The sequence below is a fragment of the Physeter macrocephalus genome, chromosome 20 (genome assembly GCF_002837175.3).
Source record: "Physeter macrocephalus isolate SW-GA chromosome 20, ASM283717v5, whole genome shotgun sequence".
NCBI classification, from domain to species: domain Eukaryota; kingdom Metazoa; phylum Chordata; class Mammalia; order Artiodactyla; family Physeteridae; genus Physeter; species Physeter macrocephalus.
The window spans coordinates 59,809,223-59,832,982 of NC_041233.1; the positions used below are offsets into that span (position 1 = coordinate 59,809,223).

Consider the following 23,760-nt stretch of genomic DNA (forward strand, 5'->3'; position numbering starts at 1 on the left):
TTTTTTTTTTTTTTTTTTTTTGGTGGTATGCGAGCCTCTCACTGTTGTGACCTCTCCTGTTGTGGAGCACAGGCTCCGGACGCACAGGCTCAGCGGCCACGGCTCACGGGGCCAGCCGCTCCACGGCACGTGGGATCTTCCCAGACCAGGGCACGAACCGGTGTCCCCTGCATCGGCAGGCAGACTCTCAACCACTGCGCCACCAGGGAAGCCCTATATATCTTTTTATACTTTAACGTCTCTTCTGTTCCATCAAGATGTTTTATATGATAGACCCTTGGTTGCTATCTTTATTAATTTAAGTGTTGCTTGTAATAGGCTTTCTCTCTGCAGTTGATATGCTGGTGGTGTTAGGACCGTTATAGGAGCTGGTACATACAGAGCTGCCCTCACCCAACCCCCCACCATGCTGCTCCCCACATCCTTCTCTGCACTATTTGTGAATTTTCCCCATGTTTAGCTGGTAAGAGAACTGCTGCTGAGCTGATACCTGCTGAATACCGATGAAGTCCCTGCTATACTTATATAGAAAAATGATGGAAATCCCTCAAGAGCACAACTCATAGAATAAAACATGATCACCTTAATGTGCACTGTGGTTTCTTTACAGGCCGCATGTGTGTGTGTGTGTGTGTGTGTGTGTGTGAGGCTTGCTTTGCTTGTGAGGATGATCAAACCATGCTAAATGAAACATCACAGGGAAGTATAAGAAGCACACTGTCCATCTAAATCTGGGCCCTGCCGTCCTGGTTTGTGCTGTTACAGAGCGAAATTGGTCTTTCACTCTTTGTCAGGCGGAGCTGCAGAAGCTGAGACAACAAGCGCTGGAGACCAAACACTTCATTGAAAAGCAGGAAGCTGAAGAGAGAAAACTCCTGCGAATCATTGCCGAGGCTGATGGGGAGAGGCTAAGACAGAAGAAGGAGTTAGACCAGGTAAGAACATCTCCTCAGCAGACCCGCAGACCTTATCAGCAGACACAACTGTTTGATGCAACTCTTCACAAAGCCTCATTCTTTTCTAAGCTCTTCCCTTCAGTCTATCAGAAGAACAGCCCCAGAGGCCCACCTTCTGTTGATTAATTATGAAATATTCATTCATTTATTCAGCTCCTATTTATGAGCACTTACTATGTGTCAGCCACTCCTCTAGGCTCTGGGGAATACACTGACCCACAAGAAAAAAAGGTCCCTGTCCTCAGGGAGCTTACATTCCAGCATAATATAACTGCTCATGTATAATTACAGTGAATAATTACATAATTTGGGGGTTAGAAAGTTAAATGCTTTCAGAGATCTGGCAGGTTAAAAAAAAGAGACATTGGCTAATGCAAGACAGTAAGGAATAGTAGAATTTGGCAAGAGCTAGCTCACCCTAAAGGCATTCAAATTTAAACACTTATAATGTGTTGGAGAAAACCAACCAAGCAAACACGCATGGGCCAAGGATTATTGGATTATTATTATTATGGATTATTTGTTGTACTCTTTCCAACAAGGCTGCCAACTCTCATGGGAGGAGTCCAGTGTTGGTTGTCTAGCAGGCTATTTCCAGGGCCTCACCCACTGGGTGCCTAGCACATGTGGCCATTGGATGGGTGTTCATTGACAGACTGAATGTTGCTGCCATGATGAAACGTGGGACTTTTTGTCCCCTGGTGGCCATGCCCTTCCCTACCTTTCTAGGTCATCAGCGAGAGAGATATCCTTGGGTCACAGCTAGTCCGGCGCAATGATGAGTTGGCTTTGCTCTACGAGAAGATCAAGATCCAGCAGTCCGTGCTGAATAAAGGCGAGAGCCAGTACAACCAGAGGTTGGAGGACATGAGAATCCTCAAACTTGAGATCAAGAAGCTTCGCTGGGAAAAGGGGATTCTTGCCAGGAGTGTGGCTAATGTTGACGAACTCAGGTAATAGAAGACCCCCTGGGAGCTGAGCACACAGCACTCTGTGGGGAGCTCCTGAAATGACCTTGTGTTCCTCCTGTTGGTCATTGAAGGTCTTTATCAAGTTGCATAAAATATTTTTTTTATGTTGAAATGATTAGCAGATAATGAGAACAACTTTTCCATAATCCAGAATCTATATCGTGCCCATTCTATGTCACAAAAAAATGAACTGGTTTCCTTTCAGGGGAACATAAGCAAGTGCAAAAGAATTTTTTGAAAACTTTATTCTGGATTTAGAAAAAGAAATTTCAAGTCAAATCATAACCACAAACTGGTTAGAACTCAGAAAAATATTCTCCCAATGAGCTCTTTAGAATTTCTTTAATAAGGCAGTATGCAAGAAATGGAGCATCAATATTTAAATTGAATCCTGGTAACGTCTGCACGTCTTTTTCTTGGAATTACATACAGAATGAAAAGAGGGGAAAAATTTAATTTTACACTGTTTGAAAACTGTGTTTCCTTAGAAGGCAGCCAGATTTTACATCTCACTCTTGATTTATCTTCTGCAGCTTTCATTTGAGCTTAGTGCGCCTTCTCTTTCCTTTAAATCTTACATTATACAAGATCTACTTTCCCTTTGGGAAAACATCACCATGTTTTATATAGGCAATTGCAGGAAACTAAATAATAGGTTTGGTGTTTTCTCAGTAGCTATCTTATTCTCCACAGACTTGTAGATGAACAGTATCCTTGGCCACTTTGGGACAAGGACACAGTTTGGATCTACTTCTTAAATTAATTGAATTAGATAGTTTTGATATTTAAATGCAGTGAATATGTTCAGGAATAGCAAGGGAAGTTGCCACCATCAAGGATAGATCAATACTCTTTTTTTTCTTTTAAAGAGTTGCTCATATTTCAGACGATGAAAGTAGTACAGATTCATTGTAGAAAACATGGGGCATGCAGAAAAAATAAGAAGACGCGATTAGAAAATCTCTCATAAGTTTACTATCCAGAGATGCTGCCATGGATATTTTGGAGACAAATGGATTCATTCTAAGTAGCTATTGAATGATCTCCAGGACCATCACTAAACTTTCCAGCCACGTGTTATTTTCATTATATATGCAAAGGACCGAATTCTACCCATTCTCAGTCAACATTGCTGGTTTGTTGATAATCGATTTTACCTTTTTTTATAATGGGAAGACAATAAAAATATTGGAGGCAAGCAGGCATGAATTCCAATCTCAGACTTGTCACCTACAAGCTGTGCGACCTTGGGCAAATCACTTGTCTGAGCTTAAGACTTGCAGTTAAAATTAAACACGAAAAGGAACGTAATATGCCTAGCACAGAGTCTGGTACAAAAGAAGCCATCAATAATAGTAGCTAATACTCTTGCCCTTCGCTGCTGATGACACTCTAGAAAATCGTAGTGTTAAAAATATGGTTTTAATTCTAAGCAGCTTGAGCTCCCTGTTGAGTGAACATTATGCAGTTAATTCTAATGGTTTGTCTTGCTAATGAGGGGAAGTTGTATTATTGGTTTAAATGAAGCAATTAAGTAAAAGAGATGGCTTAGTATTAGTAATCTGCACACACGCAGCAGATGAGGACAGATAATAATATCCTCTTGCCCGTGTCAACGCGAGTGCTTGCCTCTTCTCCACCTCCCAACAGAGCTTCTCTTTCAATAGGGTGGCAGCCAGCTCACTGGGTACTGTGGATGGCTGTAGCACGTTACCTGTTAACTAGAGATTCCTACAGATTTTAGAAGTATGTTTGAGCCAGAGCTAGTTCTTCAGGACTTTTTCAGCCATCTGTGTAGTTGCGGAACATGAGAGAAAAGATCATTCCTAATTTGGTGTTTTTCAATGCTGGCTGCACATTAGAATTACCAGCAAGACTTAAAAAAATCTATGACACCCAAGCTGCATGCTAGACCAATTAAAGCAGAATCCCTTTGGGGGTTGGGTCTAGGCAAAGGTATGTTGTTAAAGTTCCCCAGGTGATTCCAGTATGCCATCAGGGTGGTGATGCACTGCCCTAATCGATGTCAGGTTCTCACCTGAGCCTCAATCTCTTGCATTCAGATGCCATACCTCATGGTGGAATGTGGCTTGTTTTCTTCTGCTACTGTAGGAGACGTTTAGACGCATTGAACAATATATTGAAATCCTCATAATTTACCTCCTCCCTGTTCTTTCCATATACTTCTAAAATTCCTTGGGTATCCAGAATCATAATTCTGAAGCTCTGGTACTTTTTTTTTGGTAAAGCTAAAGCTGAAGTTTGCACTGCAAGAATTGATATCATCTGTGTCTTGTGCAGATTAGGAGGCTAGTCTCAGTGGTCCTGAAGTCTCTCTAATCCCAGCTTTTTGTATAAGATATAGTGGGCATGTAAAGGATATTCAAATGGGTGGAGAACTTCTTTGCAAAAGAAAGTTTGTCTTATTCAGGCAGGAGCTTTTTCACACGCAAAGGGAATTCCTGAAGGAGAGGACAAGATGCCGAGCCCTGGAGGAGGAACTGGAGAACCCCATGAATGTGCACAGATGGAGAAAGCTAGAGGTATCATTCCGGAGAGCCTTCCTCCCACCCCCAAACCTCCTTCTAACCTGCTTGTCTTCTTACCTAAAGCACAATAAGAAGCATGGTTTTATTGAATGCTATGCCATTGTCACCTAAAATGCAAGGCTAGATCAAATGTAAATTGGATTGTTCCAGATTTGGGTTTTGTTTTTAAAAGTCTTGGACAAAATCCTTTCTGCCTAAAGAAGACCCAGTGAAAGCTGTGAACTGGCCTCACCAATTGACATTGATTATTATTATTTTTTGTTGTTGTTTAAGCAGTTTTTGGTCAACCAGCTATTTTGCCACTACCTGTTTGTCTTGGATGGTTAATTGCCTTCAGCTGCGCCGGCTACCAGCGTCTTCGCCATCTTTCAATTGGCCTTTGCACCCTTTTATTTCCCAAAGAAAATAGGGCTTTTGTGAACTTGCCCTCTTTTCAAAGAACTAGCATTGTGTTAGTCAAACTCCTCCTTCTAGGATCTGGGAACACAGCCAAAGTCCCATTGGTAGGTGATGGATAATAAACCTCATATTTTATCTTATGACCTCCTGATAGACATTTCCACCAGCAGATAACAGTAATAGACAAGCTCTGCTTATTCAAGAAAAAGATGCCCATCTCCTTTAGTTGTACCCAGCAATGTGGGTGCCAGAAGGGGCTTTGACTAAGTGAACAGTTAGGGTGTTGAGAGAATAGAAGTATGTGATATAAGAAAGAGCAGGGCAAGGGGGAAAAACAGCCAAGTAGGTTTTTGTTTTCCATTTTCATTTTTTCCTTTAAATGAAGAAAGCATTAAGGATAATGCATTATAAATTGTTATGTAAACATGAGGCCTGAGTTTTAAAGACATCCAGTCTTGCCAAGTGAATGTGTGCCAAATCTACTTCCAAAGTATGGATATCGGTTGGCACTGCTTAGTATTTCTTAAGCAAAGTCATAGTCAATGGAATATCTCCCGCCACCTCTTTTGTGGTATGCGGGCCTCCCTCTGTTGTGGCCTCTCCCGTTGCGGAGCACAGGCTCCGAACGCGCAGGCTCAGCGGCCATGGCTCACGGGCCCAGCCGCTCTGCGGCATGTGGGATCCTCCCAGACCGGGGCGCGAACCCGGTTCCCCTGCATCGGCAGGCGGACGCGCAACCACTGCGCCACCAGGGAAGCCCTCCCGCCACCTCTTTTGGACCCTCATTTATTCCTCTTCAAATGCCAAGAGTGGGGTAGCTTACTAAATAACAATAACATGGATGCGTCTGGGGAAGTGGAGCTGAAAATTTAATTTAATTTAATTAATTTATTTTTGTGGTAGCTTTGGTTGTTGCACAACTTTTTTTTTTAATTGGAGTACAGTTGATTAACAATGTTGTGTTAGTTTCAGGTGTACAGCAAAGTGATTCAGTTATACATATACATGTACCTATTCTTTTTCTAAGGAGCGGAAAATTTTAAATTCATTTACTGTCACATTAGTTTATTCCATGTGTTTTCAAGCGGATCTTTAAAGTTTCCAATTCCATGTCAATGTCTATTAAAAAAAAATTAGAAAATAGAGACTCTGGGAGGTAGTTGAAAATATTTAGCTGCTAGATTAATTCAGAATGTCAGTACAGTTGAAAGTAAAGCTTTGGTTCAACGTCTAGAGGACAAATTATCAACGTATAACTGTAGATCTTGTTTGAATTGTACACAGATAGCTATTGAAGGCGCATCAGAGCCTTACGGATTGATAATGCTGTTTGAGAGCTAAATGCCATGGTCCTGTTCTGCTGCCAATTATTAGCAGATGTCCACATCCTAGAAACTTTCCCCATCATAGGCTGTAATGAATCTTCTTGTTGACAATTACGCAAGGAGAATCCTGAGACCGAATGAATTAGGGAACCCTGTCTCATTCCTATGGAAACAGAAATGATGGTAGGGAAAACCTCAGAGCATAGTAATTAAGAAGCCCAGGCTTTGGAACCAGGCATATCTGGGCTTGAATCCAGCTCTGACCTTTATCGGTGTGGGTAAATGACCTCCTCTGAGCCTCAGTTGCCTTATCTGTAAAATGGGAAGATAGTACTGTCTAGTAGGGCTGTCATGTGACTAAAATTTGATAATGTATGAAAAACACTTAGCATAGTGTCCAGATGGTGGCAGAGAACCAGGTATCTGGCCCAGGAGCTACCATTATTGCTGCTGTTGTTATTATTTCCCCTGGTGGAATAAACATACTCACTTTCCATTTATTGGCTAACTAGAGCCAAACATCAGTCTGTTTTGATGACTGTCTCATCAGTTGTACTTTTTATGTTTATTTTTTTGGTTCTAATTCTTTCTGTATTGGGTCTACATCTTTGCAATAGATTTTAACAGAACAATAATTATTTTACATAGGGACCTCATTGCTTTGAAACTGATAATTTCAGCTGCTTTATTTTGTTCCCCTTGAGTAGGCCAGTGACCCCAGTACCTTTGAGCTGATACAGAAAATTCATACCCTGCAGAAGCGTCTCATCAGCAAGACAGAAGAGGTGGTTGAAAAAGAGCTGCTCCTTCAGGTAGCATTTCCATTGTCTGTACGCATCGAACAAGTATATTTTCTTAGCACCATCATCTCCAGGACAATGTTTTTAGAATTAGTTATTTGGCAGTGTTGCATGCCCCATTTTTAACTGTAGATGGCAACAGGGACTCACACACAGAGAACAAACAATCTGATTAATTGGTCTTTTATGCTGCCATCACTGATATTTCAAGAATTCTAGAAAATTAAGTTCAAGGCTACACTTACTGCATTGGGTAATGTGAGCTCCCCGCTGCCCTGCAGTTTTATTCGTTAGATTCTTTTAAATACTTTTCTTCATATCTTCATATAATATAAAATGCCATGATTCTGACTTTGAAAACTAGCTTTCACATAGAGCACAAATGTCCTCTTGAAGGTTCGTGAGAGTGAAATGGAAGGAAAGGTATCTTTTTGAGGATTTTATGCAGTAAGTTATTCTGGAGCAATTAACAGTGGTAACAGCCTTGTGGGCCTGTATCTTTGCAAGTACCAGTTGTCACCACCATCATTTTCTTCATCACCATTATCATCATCGTGCCAGATACTGTGCTGGTGGCTTTATCTCCTTGTCTCAATTCCTCTTCACAGTTCTGGGGTTAGGGGTTGCCATCCCCAATCCGCAGATGAGGAAGATGAACCTCAGGAGTTTGGTGTGGATAAAGAATGTAAGCTCTGGTGTTAGGTGGCCTGGGTTGGAATCCTGCCTCTGCCAAAATCTGTGGCTGTGTGAGGGTAACTTCTCTGCACCTGAGGTTCTTGATCTGTATTATGGGACAATATAGAACCTATGAAAAGGGATGTTGTTGGGACATTAAGAGCGTGCAAGACGAATGGCTCAGGATCCCCATCTTTGACATCATACCTTGTCCTATTTCGTGCACTCACACAGATGCTCCTGGGCTGCCTGGGTCCTAACTCCCCAGATGTGGGGAGATAGCTCCTATACTTTGCTCCTGGCCCATATCCCTCATTTCTGAGGGCACTCCAGTGTGGGGAAAGCCTGTAATTCTCCACGGTAATAAAATTAACCAGCACTAGGTAGAGAATTCTAGGATATAAGGCTACTTGTACCCAGTAGTGTAACCATTTAACTTCAGTAGCTCCCTACGAAACTGAGTAATTCAGTGAAAGGAAGAGCATGGCTTCACTCTACAGGCAGCACAGAAACGAGCACGTAATTGTGCCAAAAGAATTCATTTATCCCCCTTCATTTTAGCTGCCCTCAGTCATAGTCTCAGGTTTCATCACTCTCGTTCAGTCCCCACACGGGGAAAGCATGACACCTCAATGTCCTCGGTCACCGTTTATCATGTACCAACAACAGTAGCTCCCTCTTTTGCCTGGGCCCTCCGTGTGGCTGGCCTCATGCAAGGTCTGTGTCTCTGTTCATTGTTTTCTCTGCAGTCAATGAGATCTGAACATGGGATGTGTGTTGGATGACATTAAGAAATTAGTGTTGATTATATAAGGTGTGGTAGGAGTGTTATGGTTGTTTTGTAAAAAAAAAAAAAAAAGCCTTTTTATAAGAGAGATGTATTGAAGTATTTACAAATGAAATGATACATAGTCTGGGGTTTATTTTAGAATTTTCCAGCAAAGAAATGAAAAAAGGGGGAAGGGATCGGAGACACATGGATATGCAGATGGAGGATCGATGAAATAAAATTGGCAAAATGTTAAAAATAAAAGGCATGTTGAAAGGAGGATTGAAAGAGCTTAGCATTATGCTTGGCAAATAAATGACCAATTATTCTTATTATTTCTAATTCCAAAGCCCATAATATTAACCATACTTTGGGTTCATTCTGTTCTTTTTCTACCTGGTTAAGGTTGGTGCTCAGCTCATTAATGTTCAGCCTACTTTTCTAATATAAATAAGCATTTACAGGTACAAAATGTCCTTGAAAAACTTTCGTTTCTTCCCACAGGTTTTAAAACATGGTATTTTCATTTTCATCTAGTCCTAAATATTTTCTATTTTCAAAATTATTTCTATTTTGAGAGTAAGTCTTTAAAAATATCCACTATTTCTTCTATTATAATTAAAAGTACAAAATTAAATTTCTAAAAATATAGGTATTTAAGTTATCTTTTAGTTATTGATTTCTCACTTTTTGCATTGTGATCTGTATTATACTGATTCTTTGGAATTCATTGAGACTTGTTTTGTGACCAGCTAAATAGTCAGTTTTATTTATTTATTTTTAACCAGCTTTTAGTTTTATTGATCTTTGCTGTTGTTTTCTTTGTTTCTATTTCATTTATTTCTGCTCTGATCTTTATGATTTCTTTTCTTCTGCTAACTTTGGGTTTTGTTTGTTCTTCTTTCTCTAGTTCCTTTAGGTTTAAGGTTAGATTGTTTATTTGAGATTTTTCTTGTTTCCTGAGGTAGGCTTGTATAGCCCTAAACTTCCCTCTTAGAACTGCTTTTGCTGCATTCCATAGGTTTTGGATCTTGGTGTTTTCATTGTCATTTGTCTCTAGGTATGTTTTGATTTCCTCTTTGATTTCTTCAGTGATCTTTTGGTTATTTAGTGATGTATTGTTTAGCCTCCATGTGTTTGTGTTTTTTATGTTTTTTTCCCTGTAATTGATTTCTAATCTCATAGCACTGTGGTCAGAAAAGACGCTTGGTATGATTTCAGTTTTCTTAAATTTACTGAGGCTTGATTTGTGACCCAAGATGTGACCTATCCTGGAGAGTGTTCTGTGCGCATTTGAGAAGAAAGTGTAATCTGCTGTTTTCGGATGGAATGTCCTATAAATATCAATTAACTCTGTCTTGCCTTATGTATTGAGGTGCTCCTATGTTGGGTGCATATATATTTATAATTGTTATATCTTCTTCTTGGATTGATCCCTTGATCATTATGTAGTGTCCTTCCTTGTCTCTTGTAACATTCTTTATTTTAAAGTCTATTTTATCTGCTATGAGTATTGCTACTCCAGCTTTCTTTTGATTTCCGTTTGCATGGAATATCTTTTTCCATCCCCTCACTTTCAGTCTGAATGTGTCCCTAGGTCTGAAGTGGGTCTCTTGTAGACAGCATATATATATGGGTCTTGTTTTTGTATCCATTCAGGGAGGCTGTGTCTTTTGGTTGGCACATTTAATCCATTCATGTTTAAGGTAATTATCTATATGTATGTTCCTATGACCATTTTCTTAATTGTTTTGGGTTTGTTTTTGTAGGCCCTTTTCTTCTCTTGTGTTTCCCGCTTAGAGAAGTTCCTTTAGCATTTGTTGTAGAGCTGGTTTGGCGGTGCTGAATTCTCTTAGCTTTTGCTTGTCTGTAAAGCTTTTGATTTCTCCATCGAATATGAATGAGATCCTTGCTGGGTAGAGTAATCTTGGTTGTGGGGGGTTCTTCCCTTTCATAACTTTAAGTATATCATGCCACTCACTCCCTTCTGGCTTGTAGAGTTTCTGTTGAGAAATGAGCTGTTCACCTTATGGGAGTTCCCTTGTATGTTATTTTTCGTTTTTCTCTTGCTGCTTTCCATAATTTTTCTTTGTCTTTAATTTTTGCCAATTTGATTACTATGTATCTTCGCATGTTTCTCCTTAGGTTTATCCTGTATGGGACTCCCTGAGCTTCCTGGACTTGGGTGGCTATTTCCTTTCCCATGTTAGTGAAGTTTTCGACTATAATCTCTTCACATATTTTCTTGGGTCCTTTATCTCTCTCTTCTCCTTCTGGGACCCGTATCATGTGAATGTTGTTGCGTTTAATGTTGTCCCAGAGGTCTCTTAGGCTGTCTTCATTACTTTTCATTCTTTTTTCTTTATTCTGTTCCACAGCAGTGAATTCCACCATTCTGTCTTTCGGGTCCCTTCTCCATTCTTCTGTGTTTGTTCTTTAATTCTTCTAGGTATTTGTTAAACATTTCTTGTATCTTCTCAATCTTTGCCTCCATTCTTTTTCTGAGGTCCTGGATCATCTTCACTATCATTATTCTGAATTCTTTTTCTGGAAGGTTGCCTATCTCCACTTCATTTAGTTGTTTTTCTGGGGTTTTATCTTGTTCCTTCATCTAGTACATAGCCCTCTGCCTTTTCATCTTGTCTATCTTTCTGTGAATGTGGTTTTTGTTCCACAGGCTGCAGAATTGTAGTTCTTCTTGCTTCTGCTGATGGTCAGTTTTTATAACCAGTGCCTAGGTGCTTGAAAAAGATATGTATTCTCCAAATGTTCAAGATTCGGGAGTCTATATGATGTTCGTCAGACCAGTCTTGTTAATTGCATTGTCCAAATCTATATCTTTCCTAATTTTTTTGTCTACCTAATTACAGAAAAAAGTTTGGAGATTTGTCTATTTTTCCTTGTAGTTTTTGGCCTTAAGTACATTTTAGATTATGTTCACAAGGTGAGTAAAAGGTTATAGTTAACATTTCTTCGTGGTGAATTGTTCCCTTAATATTATGCAAGAACCCTCCTTAATCCTTAATGCTTTTACTTATAAAATTGTGTGATATTAATATAGCTTTACCAGTTTTTTTTGCATCATTTTTCTGTACTTTTAAACTTTTGGTGTCCTTATATTTCAGTGAGTCTCTTGTAATTAAAAAACCAAAAAATACAAACCTAATCTGATATCTTTGTTTTTTGACTTGTGTGTTTAGTCTGTTCATATTTATTGATAATTTTAGGGTTATTTCTACTTCTTATTTTCTGTTATTTACCCTGATTTGTTTTTTTTTTTTAATGCTCAAAAATAGTGTTCCTGCTTTCTGTTGGACTGAGTTTTCTTTATTCCCTCTTTTTCCCTCCACCGCTCACTTCTCTCTCCTCATTACTCCCTATTCTCCTTTTCCTGGTGTATTTATTTATTTTTGCTGAATAGTTACCACCGCTCAGTGTAATTCCGTCTCTCTCTGATTTCCTTAAAAATTTAACATGCATAGTTGACATCAAGTCTAAACAAATGTAAAGTTGATCAATATCCTTATCCTTCTTACAAACAGTGCAGGGACTTGGAATGTTTTAACTCCAGTTACCTCCTACAGTCCTCCCAGTATTAGTCATCATCATCAGTATTTTACAGAGTCTATGAATTATTTATTCAGATTCACCAGAATATTTACCAGTTCTTTTGTTTTCTGTTTCTTCACCTCTCCAGTTTCTTACCTCTAGGTTCCATCTCCTTCTTCTTGAAGTGTATCCTTTCATAGTTCTTAAAATGACAAATTTTTCTATGACTAACACTCTCTTTTGCTTGTCTGAAAATGTATTTATTTTGGCCTTACTTGTAAATGGTTAAGTTCAAACCCTGTTTTCTACTTGTACTTTGAAGATGTTAGTCCTCTGTGTTAGCTTTTAATGATGCTATTGAGGAGTCTACTGTCAGTCTAATTATTATTGCTCCTTTTTAAGTATCCTGCCCTTTCTTTGTTTGATTGTTAGTTTCTCTTTGTCCTTCGTGTTCTGGAATTTCAGCACAATGCATTTGGTATGAATTTAGTTTTAATTACTATGCTTAGGACTCATTGTGTTTCCTGAATCTGAGGATTCCTGTTGTTAAAAAATAAAATTCAACTGAGTAAATTTTAAAGATATTATTGGATTTTTCCAACAATTCATGAATTGGGCAACATTCCATCTAGCAATTCGAAAGGAACTCTAAAGAGCTGTACAAAATGGAAAACTTTTATAGGCAGAAGGGGGCAGGACAAGGAAGTTACTAGCAAAGAGTGTGTTGTCTCAGGCAAGGTCACCTTCCTTTGGGGTACAGCAGGGGTCTGTCAGGCAGATTTCCTCACTGACCAGGAATGACCAGTGCTGACTGGGTAATTTCAGACTGACCAGTTGAGATTACATTTCTAGGAAAGGCTGAAATTGCAATTGGGTTAGGCATTAAGTCTCAATTTGTTGATGTGGGCTTAACACAAGTGACTGCATTTTGGGCCTTTTGTCTCTTTTTTTAACACTGTGTCTTTGAATAATCTCTCCTTTATCTTTCTATTTTCACTCCTTCTGGAACTCTTATTAGATGTATGTTGGACTTCTTCCCATTCTTTTTTTCTTATCTACTGACCTCTTTGATATTTTTCTTCTCTTTATTTATGGTGTTACATTTTCTCAGCTTTATCTTCTTGTTCACTAAGTCTCTCTTGAGGTGTGCTTATCTGCTAATAGCCAATCCATCAAGATTTTATTTTCAATAATTTAATTTTTATTTTCTAGAGATTCTTTTCCACATATTACTGGTCTCTGTTGATAGTGTCTTGATCTTTTATGTTTTTATTCCTTTATGTCTTCAATTAATTGAAACATTTATTTTATAGTCTTTATCTGATCTATTATTTGAAGGTCTTGGAGGTCTTTCCTATTGTTTGTTTACTGTGACTGCATGTTTTTATTCCTTTATGTCTTCAATTAATTGAAACATTTATTTTATAGTCTTTATCTGATCTATTATTTGAAGGTCTTGGAGGTCTTTCCTATTGTTTACTGTGACTGCTGACTTTCATTCATGGTGGACTTTTTCCATTTGTGTTGGTTTTTGGATTATGAACTCATTTTCAGAAAGGCTTTATTTATGGAACTTGGGAATGGTCCAGGTTAAGGGTATGTCCTTTCATTTGTTTCTGTCATATGCTGTAAGAGATATCACTTGCTTAGGATAATTTTTTATGTTAAATTCTCATTTGGGGGCTTTCTAGACTACCTGGTTGATGTATATTAGAACTCTAAACCCTTATGATAGAAGACCCATGGATACAAATTCTCAGGGTAGGCTTTTTTTTCCCCACACAGAACCCAGGAGAGATAGTTGGATGTCCTTGTGGTCTTCCTGTCCCAGTGGGTGAATTTCTCTTTGTTGTCTCTTTACACTGAGGCTGTAACTCTTTTAAGTCCCTAACTTTATGTGGAGGAGTCTCAGTACTATCTACCCACTTCAGGCAGGCTCAGTATCTCATCTTTTATCTTCTTATGGCCGTTAAACTCCAAGCCCCTTGTTCAGCGAGTCCAGCCATTTGTCCCAGTCAGCCCCCAAGGGAAGCTGCAGTTTCTATTTACTGCTCTAATACGCAGTTCACCCTTTGATTTTGACATTTGAGGATCAAACTACTTGCAAACTCCATTTTGTGATTAAAAGGATGTGTTGTTTTGTTGAGCAAGTCTAATGTTTTGTGGACTTTAGTTTTCAGGTTATTTAGTATGCCATAATGCCATAAACAGAAATTTCTTGTTTATTCTAATCCCTAGTTTTCTCATCCATAAACTGGGACAATAAGTACCCACCCACAGAACTGAGTGGAAGTGCACATGCAGGTTAATCAGAGTGTTTAGTTATCATTAACATTATTGTGATGATTGTTAATATTATTAACCAAAAAGCATTTTTTTCCAGGTCTCCAGAGTTTAATATCCTGCTTCATTCCCCCCTGTCCAGTTTCTCATTTCACCTTTCTTTTGGATGGTTGGGCTGCCCTGGGTCTGCCGTGAGTTTTCTTCCAGAGCTTGCGCATCTGCTGACAAGCAAGCCTGGGTATCTTGGTGAAACCCCGGGTGCTCCACAGGGTTTGACAGTTTCTCAATTTCATCTGTTTTATTAAATTATTAGAGAAGTTCTCTAAACTCACAACAGAACATTTTGCAATTAGGAAGATTTTGGGTTGAATTCTTAGTATCAGAACATTTTAAAAATGATTGTTTAATCTGTTACATGGTGCTGAAGAGCCCCTGTCATTTCCCAGCAGCAGATGTAATGGAAGTCTATTTGCCCCCAATAGACTGTGAGTTCTTTGAGGAAAGGCACTAGTTAATTAATCCTTCTAACCCCAATGCCTGATACAGAACCAGGCATATAATAAGTGCTCAGTAAAGATGGACAGGCTCTTTGCCTGGGCAACTCCTGTTCACCCTTTAGACCTGAGACTAAATGCTCGCTCCTCAGGGGTCCCTCTTAGGTCTCTAGGTTAGGTTTCTTGGTACACGTTCCCATACCTTGACTTTACTTTCATACTACTATCACACTTGTAATTAATGAAATAATTGCAATTGTGTGCTTAGTGACTTTCCTGCTAGACCATAAACTTCACAAAGGCAGTTTCCGTGTCTACGGCAATGATTATTTCTTCCCTTGCAAATATTTACTTAGTGACTGATTAAATGTTGCAAGAACAGTGGTCCTTCAATAAGTGATGTGTCCCACAGTCATTTGAGTTCTGTCTTTGAGCTCTGAGAGGTTATGGGAATTATTGTTCCTGTTGCCTCTGCATTTGTGTTATTAACTTCTAACTTTGCAGGAGCCTGGAATTTACTGTGGTTTACAATGTTGTGTTAGTTTCTGCTATATAACAAAGTGAATCAGCTATACGTATACATATATCCCCATGTCCCCTCCATCTTGCGTTTCCCTCCCACCCTCCCTATCCCACACGAAGCTGATCTCCCTGTGCTATGTGGCTGCTTCCCACTAGCTATCTATTTTACATTTGGTAGTGTATATGTGTCAATGCCACTCTCTCACTTTGTCCCAGCTTTCCCTTCTCCCTCCCCATGTCCTCAGGTCCATTGTCTACATCTGTGTCTTTATTCCTGTCCTGTTCCTAGGTTCTTCAGAACCGTTTTTTTTTTTTTTTTAGATTCCATATATATGTGTTAGCGTACGGTATTTGTTTTTCTCTTTCTGACTTACTTCACTCTGTATGACAGACTCTAGGTCCATCCGCCTCACTACAAATAACTCAGTTTCGTTTCTTTTTATGGCTGAGTAGTATGGAAAGCTGCTTCTTTCTTGGCATCTGGGTCCTGCCCTTTCAAGGTGAACTTTCTCTCTAATTTAATTTTATGACTGGATGCAAGTTTGGTTTACTTAACTGTAAAATGGCTTGAATGATAAGAGGGTTTGGATGGATCTGTGCAAATTATTAGCTGTGCAGGGAGAGCAAACCTCATAGAGCACATTTTTAGATAATTCTTTGGTAGGATCTTCATTTTTCTTGATCTTCTGATTGTCTTACATTTATTGAATGTTTACAATGGGTTAGACCTTGTTCTAAATGCTTTGTGTATGTATTATCTCATTTAATCATTGTCGCACCCCAGTGAGATAAGAGCTATTATCTTTCCCTTCATAGGCAGGAAACATGAGGCACAGAAAAGTTGAGAGACTTGTCCCAAGGCCACACATCTGGCATTTGGTGGAGTTTTGAGTCTAACTGTGGCAGTCTGGCTCCATGGAAAACTAAGTCACTGATTTGATTCATCTGCAGACCACGTTGGTCATTAATGGGGAAAGGTCACATTTCTCACTGCATCTAGAGCCTTGTCACTCTAAGCGTGGTCCTAGGACCAGTGGCATTGGCATCACCTGACAGCTTTTTAGAAATGCAGAATCGCAGGACCTCCCCAGGCCTTAATAAATCATAACCAGCATTATAACAAAATTCCTAGGCATTCAGGATACTGGTTCAGAAAGAGAAGCACTGAGGCACCTTTCTTAGCTCCAAAGCAAGAGCCGTGGCTCAGGAAGGAACCCCACGACTCTTGGTTACTACATGCATGGCCTTGCCTAGTTATCTACCCTTCTTATATTTTGGTCTCCTTCTCTGAAACTTGGAGCTCATGATCTTGTCAGCATCCTTTTGTTGTTGTGAAGATGAAGGGAAAGAACTGCGTAGAGCACTTAGCAGATGCCAGGGGGCACGAGAATTGGCCAGTGCTCAAGAAATATCTTTACATCTGGTCCTCCATATTTGTGGGTTCCACATCCGTGGATTCAACCAACTGCAGATCAAAAATATTTTTTAAAATTCCAGAAAGTTCCAAAAAGCAAAAGTTGAATTTGCCACATGCTGGCAACTATTTACGTAGCATTCACATTGTATTAGGTGTTATAAGTAATCTAGAGACTATTTAAAGTATATGAGAGGATGTGTGTAGGTTCGGTGCAAATACTATGGCATTTTATATAAGGGAATTGAGCATCCGTGGATTTTGGTATCTGTGTGGGGTCCTGGAACCAACCTCCCACGGATACCGAGGGATGACTGTATTTCTGGGTTGGAGCATACTAACCTGACACTTCAGTCCTCAGCTTTTGAATTCCAAGGACTGAGATCTGGGAGGAAACTGACAAATGAGTGCACCCGGGGTTTGAGGCATGTTTTAGGACTCCATAAACTCTTGAAGGCTACTGATGTTAGTATGAAAAGTCTAGAATGTTTCTTTGTTAATAGAGGCATGAGGATCCTTGATCCTATTTGATAGTAGCCTGGATGCATTTGGCAGAAGCTGCGGAGAGTTTTGAAGAGTGGAGGAAAATGACAGTAACAGCTCACACTTACTGCCTGCTGCGAGCATTTGCAGCAACTCTGTGCTAAAACATTTTGCTTTCATTGTATCCATAGGAAACCCAGTTGAGGTTGAGGCTGTTATTGTTTCCATTTTACAGAGGAGGAAACTGAGGCTTGGAAACAAAACTTGCCCAAGATTTTATGGCTAAGAAATTTCAGAGCTGCAATTATAAACCAGGGTTTAGTAAGCTATGGCCTGTAGTAGGCCATATCTGGCTCACCACCTGTTTTTATATGGCCCACAGTAAGAATAGTATTTATATACTTAAGGGATTAGAAAAAAAATCAAAAGAATAATATCTTGTGACATGTAAAAATGATATGAAATTCAAATTTCAGTGTCCATAAATCAAGCTTTCTTGGTGCACAGCCATGCTTATCCACTCATCTATTGTACATGACTCCTTTTATGCTGCAACAGCAGAGTTGTGTAGTTGTGACAGAGACTGTATGGCCCACAACGTCCACAGGACTTACTGTCTGGCCTTTTATAGGAAGGGTTTCCTGCCTCCTCTTCGAAACCTTTGTCACTGGAATCCAGAACAGAGCCTCTCACCACTGTTCTTTGGTGCCTCCCCATAAAGCCACTAAGCATCTCATTTCCATGACCACTTTCTCTCCCAAATTCCAAAGTAATTATAAAATTATTAATGCACCGCCTTAAGATACGGAAGGTGAATTCTAACATCATGTCCCAGTCGCTGGTGGTGTGATGGACACCAACCACAGTTCTTGCCCATTCTGTTCGAGGATAGCTAAGTGGCCATGCTCCCCAAACAGAGCTGAAGTTGTTGAAGATGTTCCCGCCCTAGAGAGACAGAGGGACTGGAAGGCACAGTGTAAGCTGAAGCTGTTGACCAGAAGCCCATCTGCAGGCTTTCGTTCTGGTCTAAAATCAAAGGGAAGAAGAATGAGGTGAGAGGGGATTACCTCCTGGAGAGCCTTGCTGTCCTCACCAGAGAATATATAACGTGTTGGGAATGGTGGCAGTGGCTTCTTGCCCAGAGTGTTCCTGGTGGGCTGCTGCTCCCCTGCCACCTCTTCCAGGAATCCCGGAGGATTCCTGCTGTCCTGCACATGCTCTTCCATGTCAGGGAGGATGGAAGGAGCAATTGGAGATGGGTTGTTCAGAAAACAAGCTGCTAATGCTGGCCCGACACAGAGATGCACACACATCCGTGTGGGCTGCCTGCGGGGCACCAGATACCTCTATCCACCTGGTCTGTCTGAGTCAGCCTCAGTGTGAGCGCTTAGAGAGGGTGGCACCTCACTCATGATCTTAGAGCACCACAGCAACCATTAGTGTCTGATGGGCACATTATCAAAGTGCCTTCCGTATATTGTATCTCAGTTGTTCCCACATGTTCGACTGGGGATTGGGAAACTCTGTATGTTTCCAAACAAATATTCTTTGGTTTGTAATGAAAGAGCACAATGTGTAGCATAAAGCCAATTTTACTTTTTAGTTTTGGGGACCTCTCTTTTTCCCTTGTCCTTCTTTCTTGCCTTTGGAGATGTAAGATGTTATTTTTTGAAATGGCATTCTCTTATTTTTTTGTGCATTCCTGTCTTTTTTAAAATTAATTTTTATTGGAGTATAGTTACTTTACAATGTTGTGTTAGTTTCTACTGTACAGCGAGATGAATCAGCTATACATATACATATATCCCCTCTGTTTTGGATTTCCTTCCCATTTAGGTCACCCCAGTGCGTTAAGTAGAGTTCCCTGTACTATTCAGTATGTTCTCATTAGTTATCTATTTTATACATAGTATCAATAGTGTATATATGTCAATCCCAATCTCCCAATTCCTCCCACCCCCCTCTTTCCCCCTTGGTACCCATAGCATTCTCACAGCTGACTGGTGGGCTAGACCTTTGATTTGGTTAGGAAGGGTTTTGTTCATGTTATGTGATTTGAAACAAGTGGTTTTTTGAAAGGGGCTGTCTTGATCGTTCCTTCTCCTCACCCCTATTTTCATCTCAGTATTGAGTTAGGGTTGAGGCATTTTAAAGTGTCAGAAATCCAGGGCAAAGCAGGCCTGATTCCGGAGGTTTCATTATCAGAGAACAGACAGACAGTAAGTCTGAGGTAGATACGGAGGCTCTTCCCTTTCCTCATGGGAACACCTTCTATACCCACGAGAAGAAAGGAACTTCTGCCCAACTTCCCACCCATTTCTCCAGCCCCTTCCAAGACTCCTTTCCCTCCCCACCCTCATCCCCCCAAGACCGGAAAGGGAGTCATTGCTCATCTGATTGGTCACAGCCTGAAACTTGGGCCACTTGTTGCTGATGGGCCAGGTCATCATATGTTAAATAGCTCCTGCCCCTGTGCTGAAGCTCTCTTGCTCTTCCAGTTTCTGCGTCAGAGGTCAGCAGGTCAGGGCAAGATCCACCATGTCCACCATCCACCCTAAATCCTCTGTATCTTCGATTAGGTGGATAGGCCTCATTGGGTCTGTTCTGCCTGACCACTAAAGATACGAGAGAGAGAGAGAGAGAGAGAGAGAGAGAGATAGAGAGAGAGAGAGATTAAATCTCTTGGTCCCAACAATTATCCAGCCCAATGGACAAGAGAAGCCTTTCATGGCAGATGGTGTGGGTGATATCAGATAGAAAAGCATAGTGATTAAGAGCTCAGACTCTTGAGCAAATCAGATGTGTGAGTCCAAGGTTACTCATAATACCATGTGACCCCAACCAAGTTACTTTACTTCCCTAAGCCTCAGTTCTTGATTTGTAAAATACAGATTATAATAATACCTTTCATATGAGGTTTTTGTGTAGATTAATCAAGATCATTTGTATCAAGCACATGGCCTCATGCTTGCACTGAATGAATGTTAGCTGCTATTATCATAGATTACACATTGGATGTAGATTTTAGAAGCATTCCCAAACTAGTAGCTTATAAATGGCTTAGTATAACAACTCAGCATTTCATAGGCAAACTCACTTTTGGGAATAATTACATAGACCCACACATTCTTAGGGAAGCCTCTCACGTTCTCTCTGTGGTGACTGGAGCATTAACTGGTGTGCTCATGAAATAGGTTCTGTGATGACCTTGGTATCGGATAGCTTTTGCTGTATAACAAACGAATCCAAAACGTAGTGGCTTAAAACAAAGTCATTTATTAGATTTTGATCCTATCAGTTGGCAATTTAGGCTGGGTTCAGCCAGCCAGTTTTTCTGTTGGGCTTGTCTGGACTCACTTGTGTTTCTGCAGGCAGCCGGCAGGTTGCTAGGAGCTGGTTGACTTAGATGGTATGTAATTCACATGTATGGTGGTTGGTGCTGGCAGCTGGCTGGAGTGATGGGAGTGACAGACCACATGTGTCCACTAGGCTAGCCCAGGTTTATTCTCCTGATGTCAGTCTCAGGGTTTCCAAGAGCAGCAAGAAAGGACAAGCCCCAACATGCAAGTGCTTTTTGAGCCTCCCTTTGTGTCATGACCAAAGCAAGTAACATGGCCAAGCCCAGAGTAAATGTGGAAGAGGACTAAGATCATGAGACATGCAGCCATTATTGCAACAGTGTACCACAGTCTCCTTTCTTCTGTGAATCTGAGGGGAAGTACTTTGCATTTAAGCATTCAAGTGGTATAAGATCTCTTTTTTTTTAATCCTTTGTCAGATACGGTATTTTAATATGCTTGGCATCTGGTCGCTCTCCTTGGATTTTATTGCTGACATGTTTTTCTTTTCTTTAATCTTTTATTCTCTTTATTTGGGAAATTATAGTTTGCTGCAGGACATAGTTCTTTTTATAGGAGAAACAGCTGTGATGTCATAACTGAGCACATTTCCTTAGGGATATGCATTTATCCCCATGCATTTGGAAACATGACCCATAATCCACTTGTTTATTTCTATTTTGGTCTCTGACTTCATATTGAATAAGAGCAAATATGTGAACCAAAAATATGTAAGTTGATAAATTAACCTTTTAAAAATGTTATTTACTATCTTCTTTTGATTTCTAGTTATTGAACTCTAATAGAAGAGGGAATGTTTAAAAAAATTCTTTCTGGGCTTCCCTGGTGGCGCAGTGGTTGAGAATCTGCCTGCCGATGCAGGGGACACGGGTTCGTGACCCGGACCGGGAAGATCCCACATGCCGTGGAGCGGCTGGGCCCGTGAGCCATGGCCGCTGAGCCTGCTCGTCCGGAGCCTGTGCTCCGCAACGGGAGAGGTCACAACAGTGAGAGGCCCGCGTACCGAAAAAAAAAAAAAAAAAAAAAACCACCCAGAAAAAAATTCTTTCTTTTATAAGGGCCAGTTTGAATAAAGTTTCACAAAACCAAGTGATAAGCAGAATAACGTGGGGTTTTGGTGTCAGAAACTATTCAAGTTTTTTTTTTTTTTTGTAAGAGCAGTGTTTAAACAGGATATTTTAAATGCAAAAACAGATAGCAGTAATATGGCTAGTAACTGAAAATGGAAATAAATAGATTACTTAGAGTTCAAACAAAACATTCTCAATAAAGAATTTCTCAGTGGAACATTTAGGTTCTTATTGAATCTGTGCATAATTATATCTTACTCCCCAAACGAAACAGATTTCCAGTGATAAATGTTTCTGGACAGCAGCAGGATTCAATTCAGTTCATTTCAAGATGCAGATTTATTTGTGAAATTAGAAGAAAATAGTTGCCAACGAGAACCCGGGGGAGTCCTATTTTTAGCTGCTATGTTGGTGTTTCACCCAGAAATATCTCAGAGATAGAGGTGCTTCTCACAAGGATGAGAAAAAACTGCAGCTGGAGCAGAAATTAATTTGTATTTATAGTTCAGACACCTACATGAATCCTTAATCTGTTTTTTTTTATGATTTTAGGGGAATTTATAGAATCGTTTAGATTGGAAGAAATCTCCAGTTGGTCATCAAGTTCCCTCTCCTTTTAATGGCAGAACTGATTTTATTATCCTTAAAGCAGCTCTGATAGATGGGTGTCAAGTCTGGCTCATGCATTTAAAAATGTGTATTCCCTACCCTGAGTATATTTAATGTGTAGGAGACAGACCGGGAGCTGCCTGTATGCCCAGGAGACCTTTTCTGAGTTCCTGACACACAGTCTTCTCTGGATCAGATGCCAAATATGTAGCATATTAAGCATTATATTGATGCCGTCAAATCCAGTTTGCTTCAGGCTTCTGACAACTGGAAACATTTTTCCCAATGTGTACAGGGACCCAGGTGTGCTCTCTGCTCTGACATAATAACAGAAGGTCATTCCATCTTGGATCCTTTTGTCCTGCATACCTCCAGGGACCTGCCCTTTCCCCCCCACCTCACCCCACCCCGCCACCCCAGTTAAGACAGCCTGCTTGGAAGACCAATTATGAACCAAAAGGTGTTTTGGGGTATCTCTATTATCTGCAGAAGTTTTTGAGACACAAAGAAATGCAAGATGTGATCCTTACCTGCAAGAAATTTATATTTGAGAAGATTCCTGAGGTATATCTGGGAAGAAATGAGACTGGTCTCTATGAGCAGTGTGTGAAAATCCAGATCATTACTTTATGGTTCCACTTAGTGAAGGATACCCAATTATGCATAATCACATTATGCTGGATACTGACAAAAGTGAGCGCCCAGTTATGCAGTATAGATGCTGTCTAGGACAGTATACAGTATGGTGTTTGCTGTTTAAAACAGCTGTAAGTGCCAAGGGGTAAGAGCAGGGGAGAGTAATAACAACTGGCTCCCTTAAGGACAAAGAAGATGTGATTGGGCTGGACTTTGATGTGTTAAGGTGACTCATCCAGCCATTACCTAAAAATATGAGTTGAGGAAGGATGGAATAGTGGTTGAGAGTGCAGATCTAGTTTTTGAGTCCTCGTTTTACCGGTGGCTGACTTTGTGACCTTGGGTAAGCAACTCACCCTCTCACAGCCCCAGTGACTCCAGTTGTAAAGTGGCGAGAGTAATAGTACCTGGTTGTTCAGTCTGTTGTGAGGATGAAATGAGGTAACTCATTCAAACTGCCCAGGACAGAGCTGGACATGCAGGGTGGTAAGAGCTCACTGCATGTGATGTTGGTGCTTCTGGGGTGGAAAAGGCACTGTGGAGACACAAGGGTGGGGTAATGGAAGGAGTTCCTGAAGGAGGCATATTTGGAAACAAGTGCAAAGGGCACTTTAGGCCAAGGGAAGATGGAGAGTCAAAGTTCTGGGATAGGGGTGAGTACATTTGGGGTGTGGAGATGGGACTGAATAGCAGGGATGCATAACTGGCTAATTTGTGTTGAGGAGTGCCTAGGATAAGTTGGGTGGGGACCAATTATATGGTCTTAGAGACCAAGTACTAGCATTAAACTGGCTCCAGCAGACAACTATGGACTCTAATCGTGATAATGACCACAATTCTCATGGCAACAGTGATGGGCTTTGAATGCCTGTTGTATTATTGTGTGTCCAGTCCTAT

General features: G+C 40.4%; 1 protein-coding gene across 1 annotated transcript in view; it reads left to right on the plus strand.

Moving 5' to 3' along the window:
• CFAP58 (cilia and flagella associated protein 58) overlaps window positions 1-23,760 on the plus strand; it is a 96,736-nt gene that overhangs the window by 39,768 nt on the left and 33,208 nt on the right. The window contains exons 12-15 of the mRNA XM_028481946.1: window positions 795-935; window positions 1,686-1,909; window positions 4,359-4,470; window positions 6,908-7,012. Coding sequence (XP_028337747.1) covers window positions 795-935; window positions 1,686-1,909; window positions 4,359-4,470; window positions 6,908-7,012 — 582 coding nt within the window. The remainder of the gene's footprint in view (window positions 1-794; window positions 936-1,685; window positions 1,910-4,358; window positions 4,471-6,907; window positions 7,013-23,760) is intronic.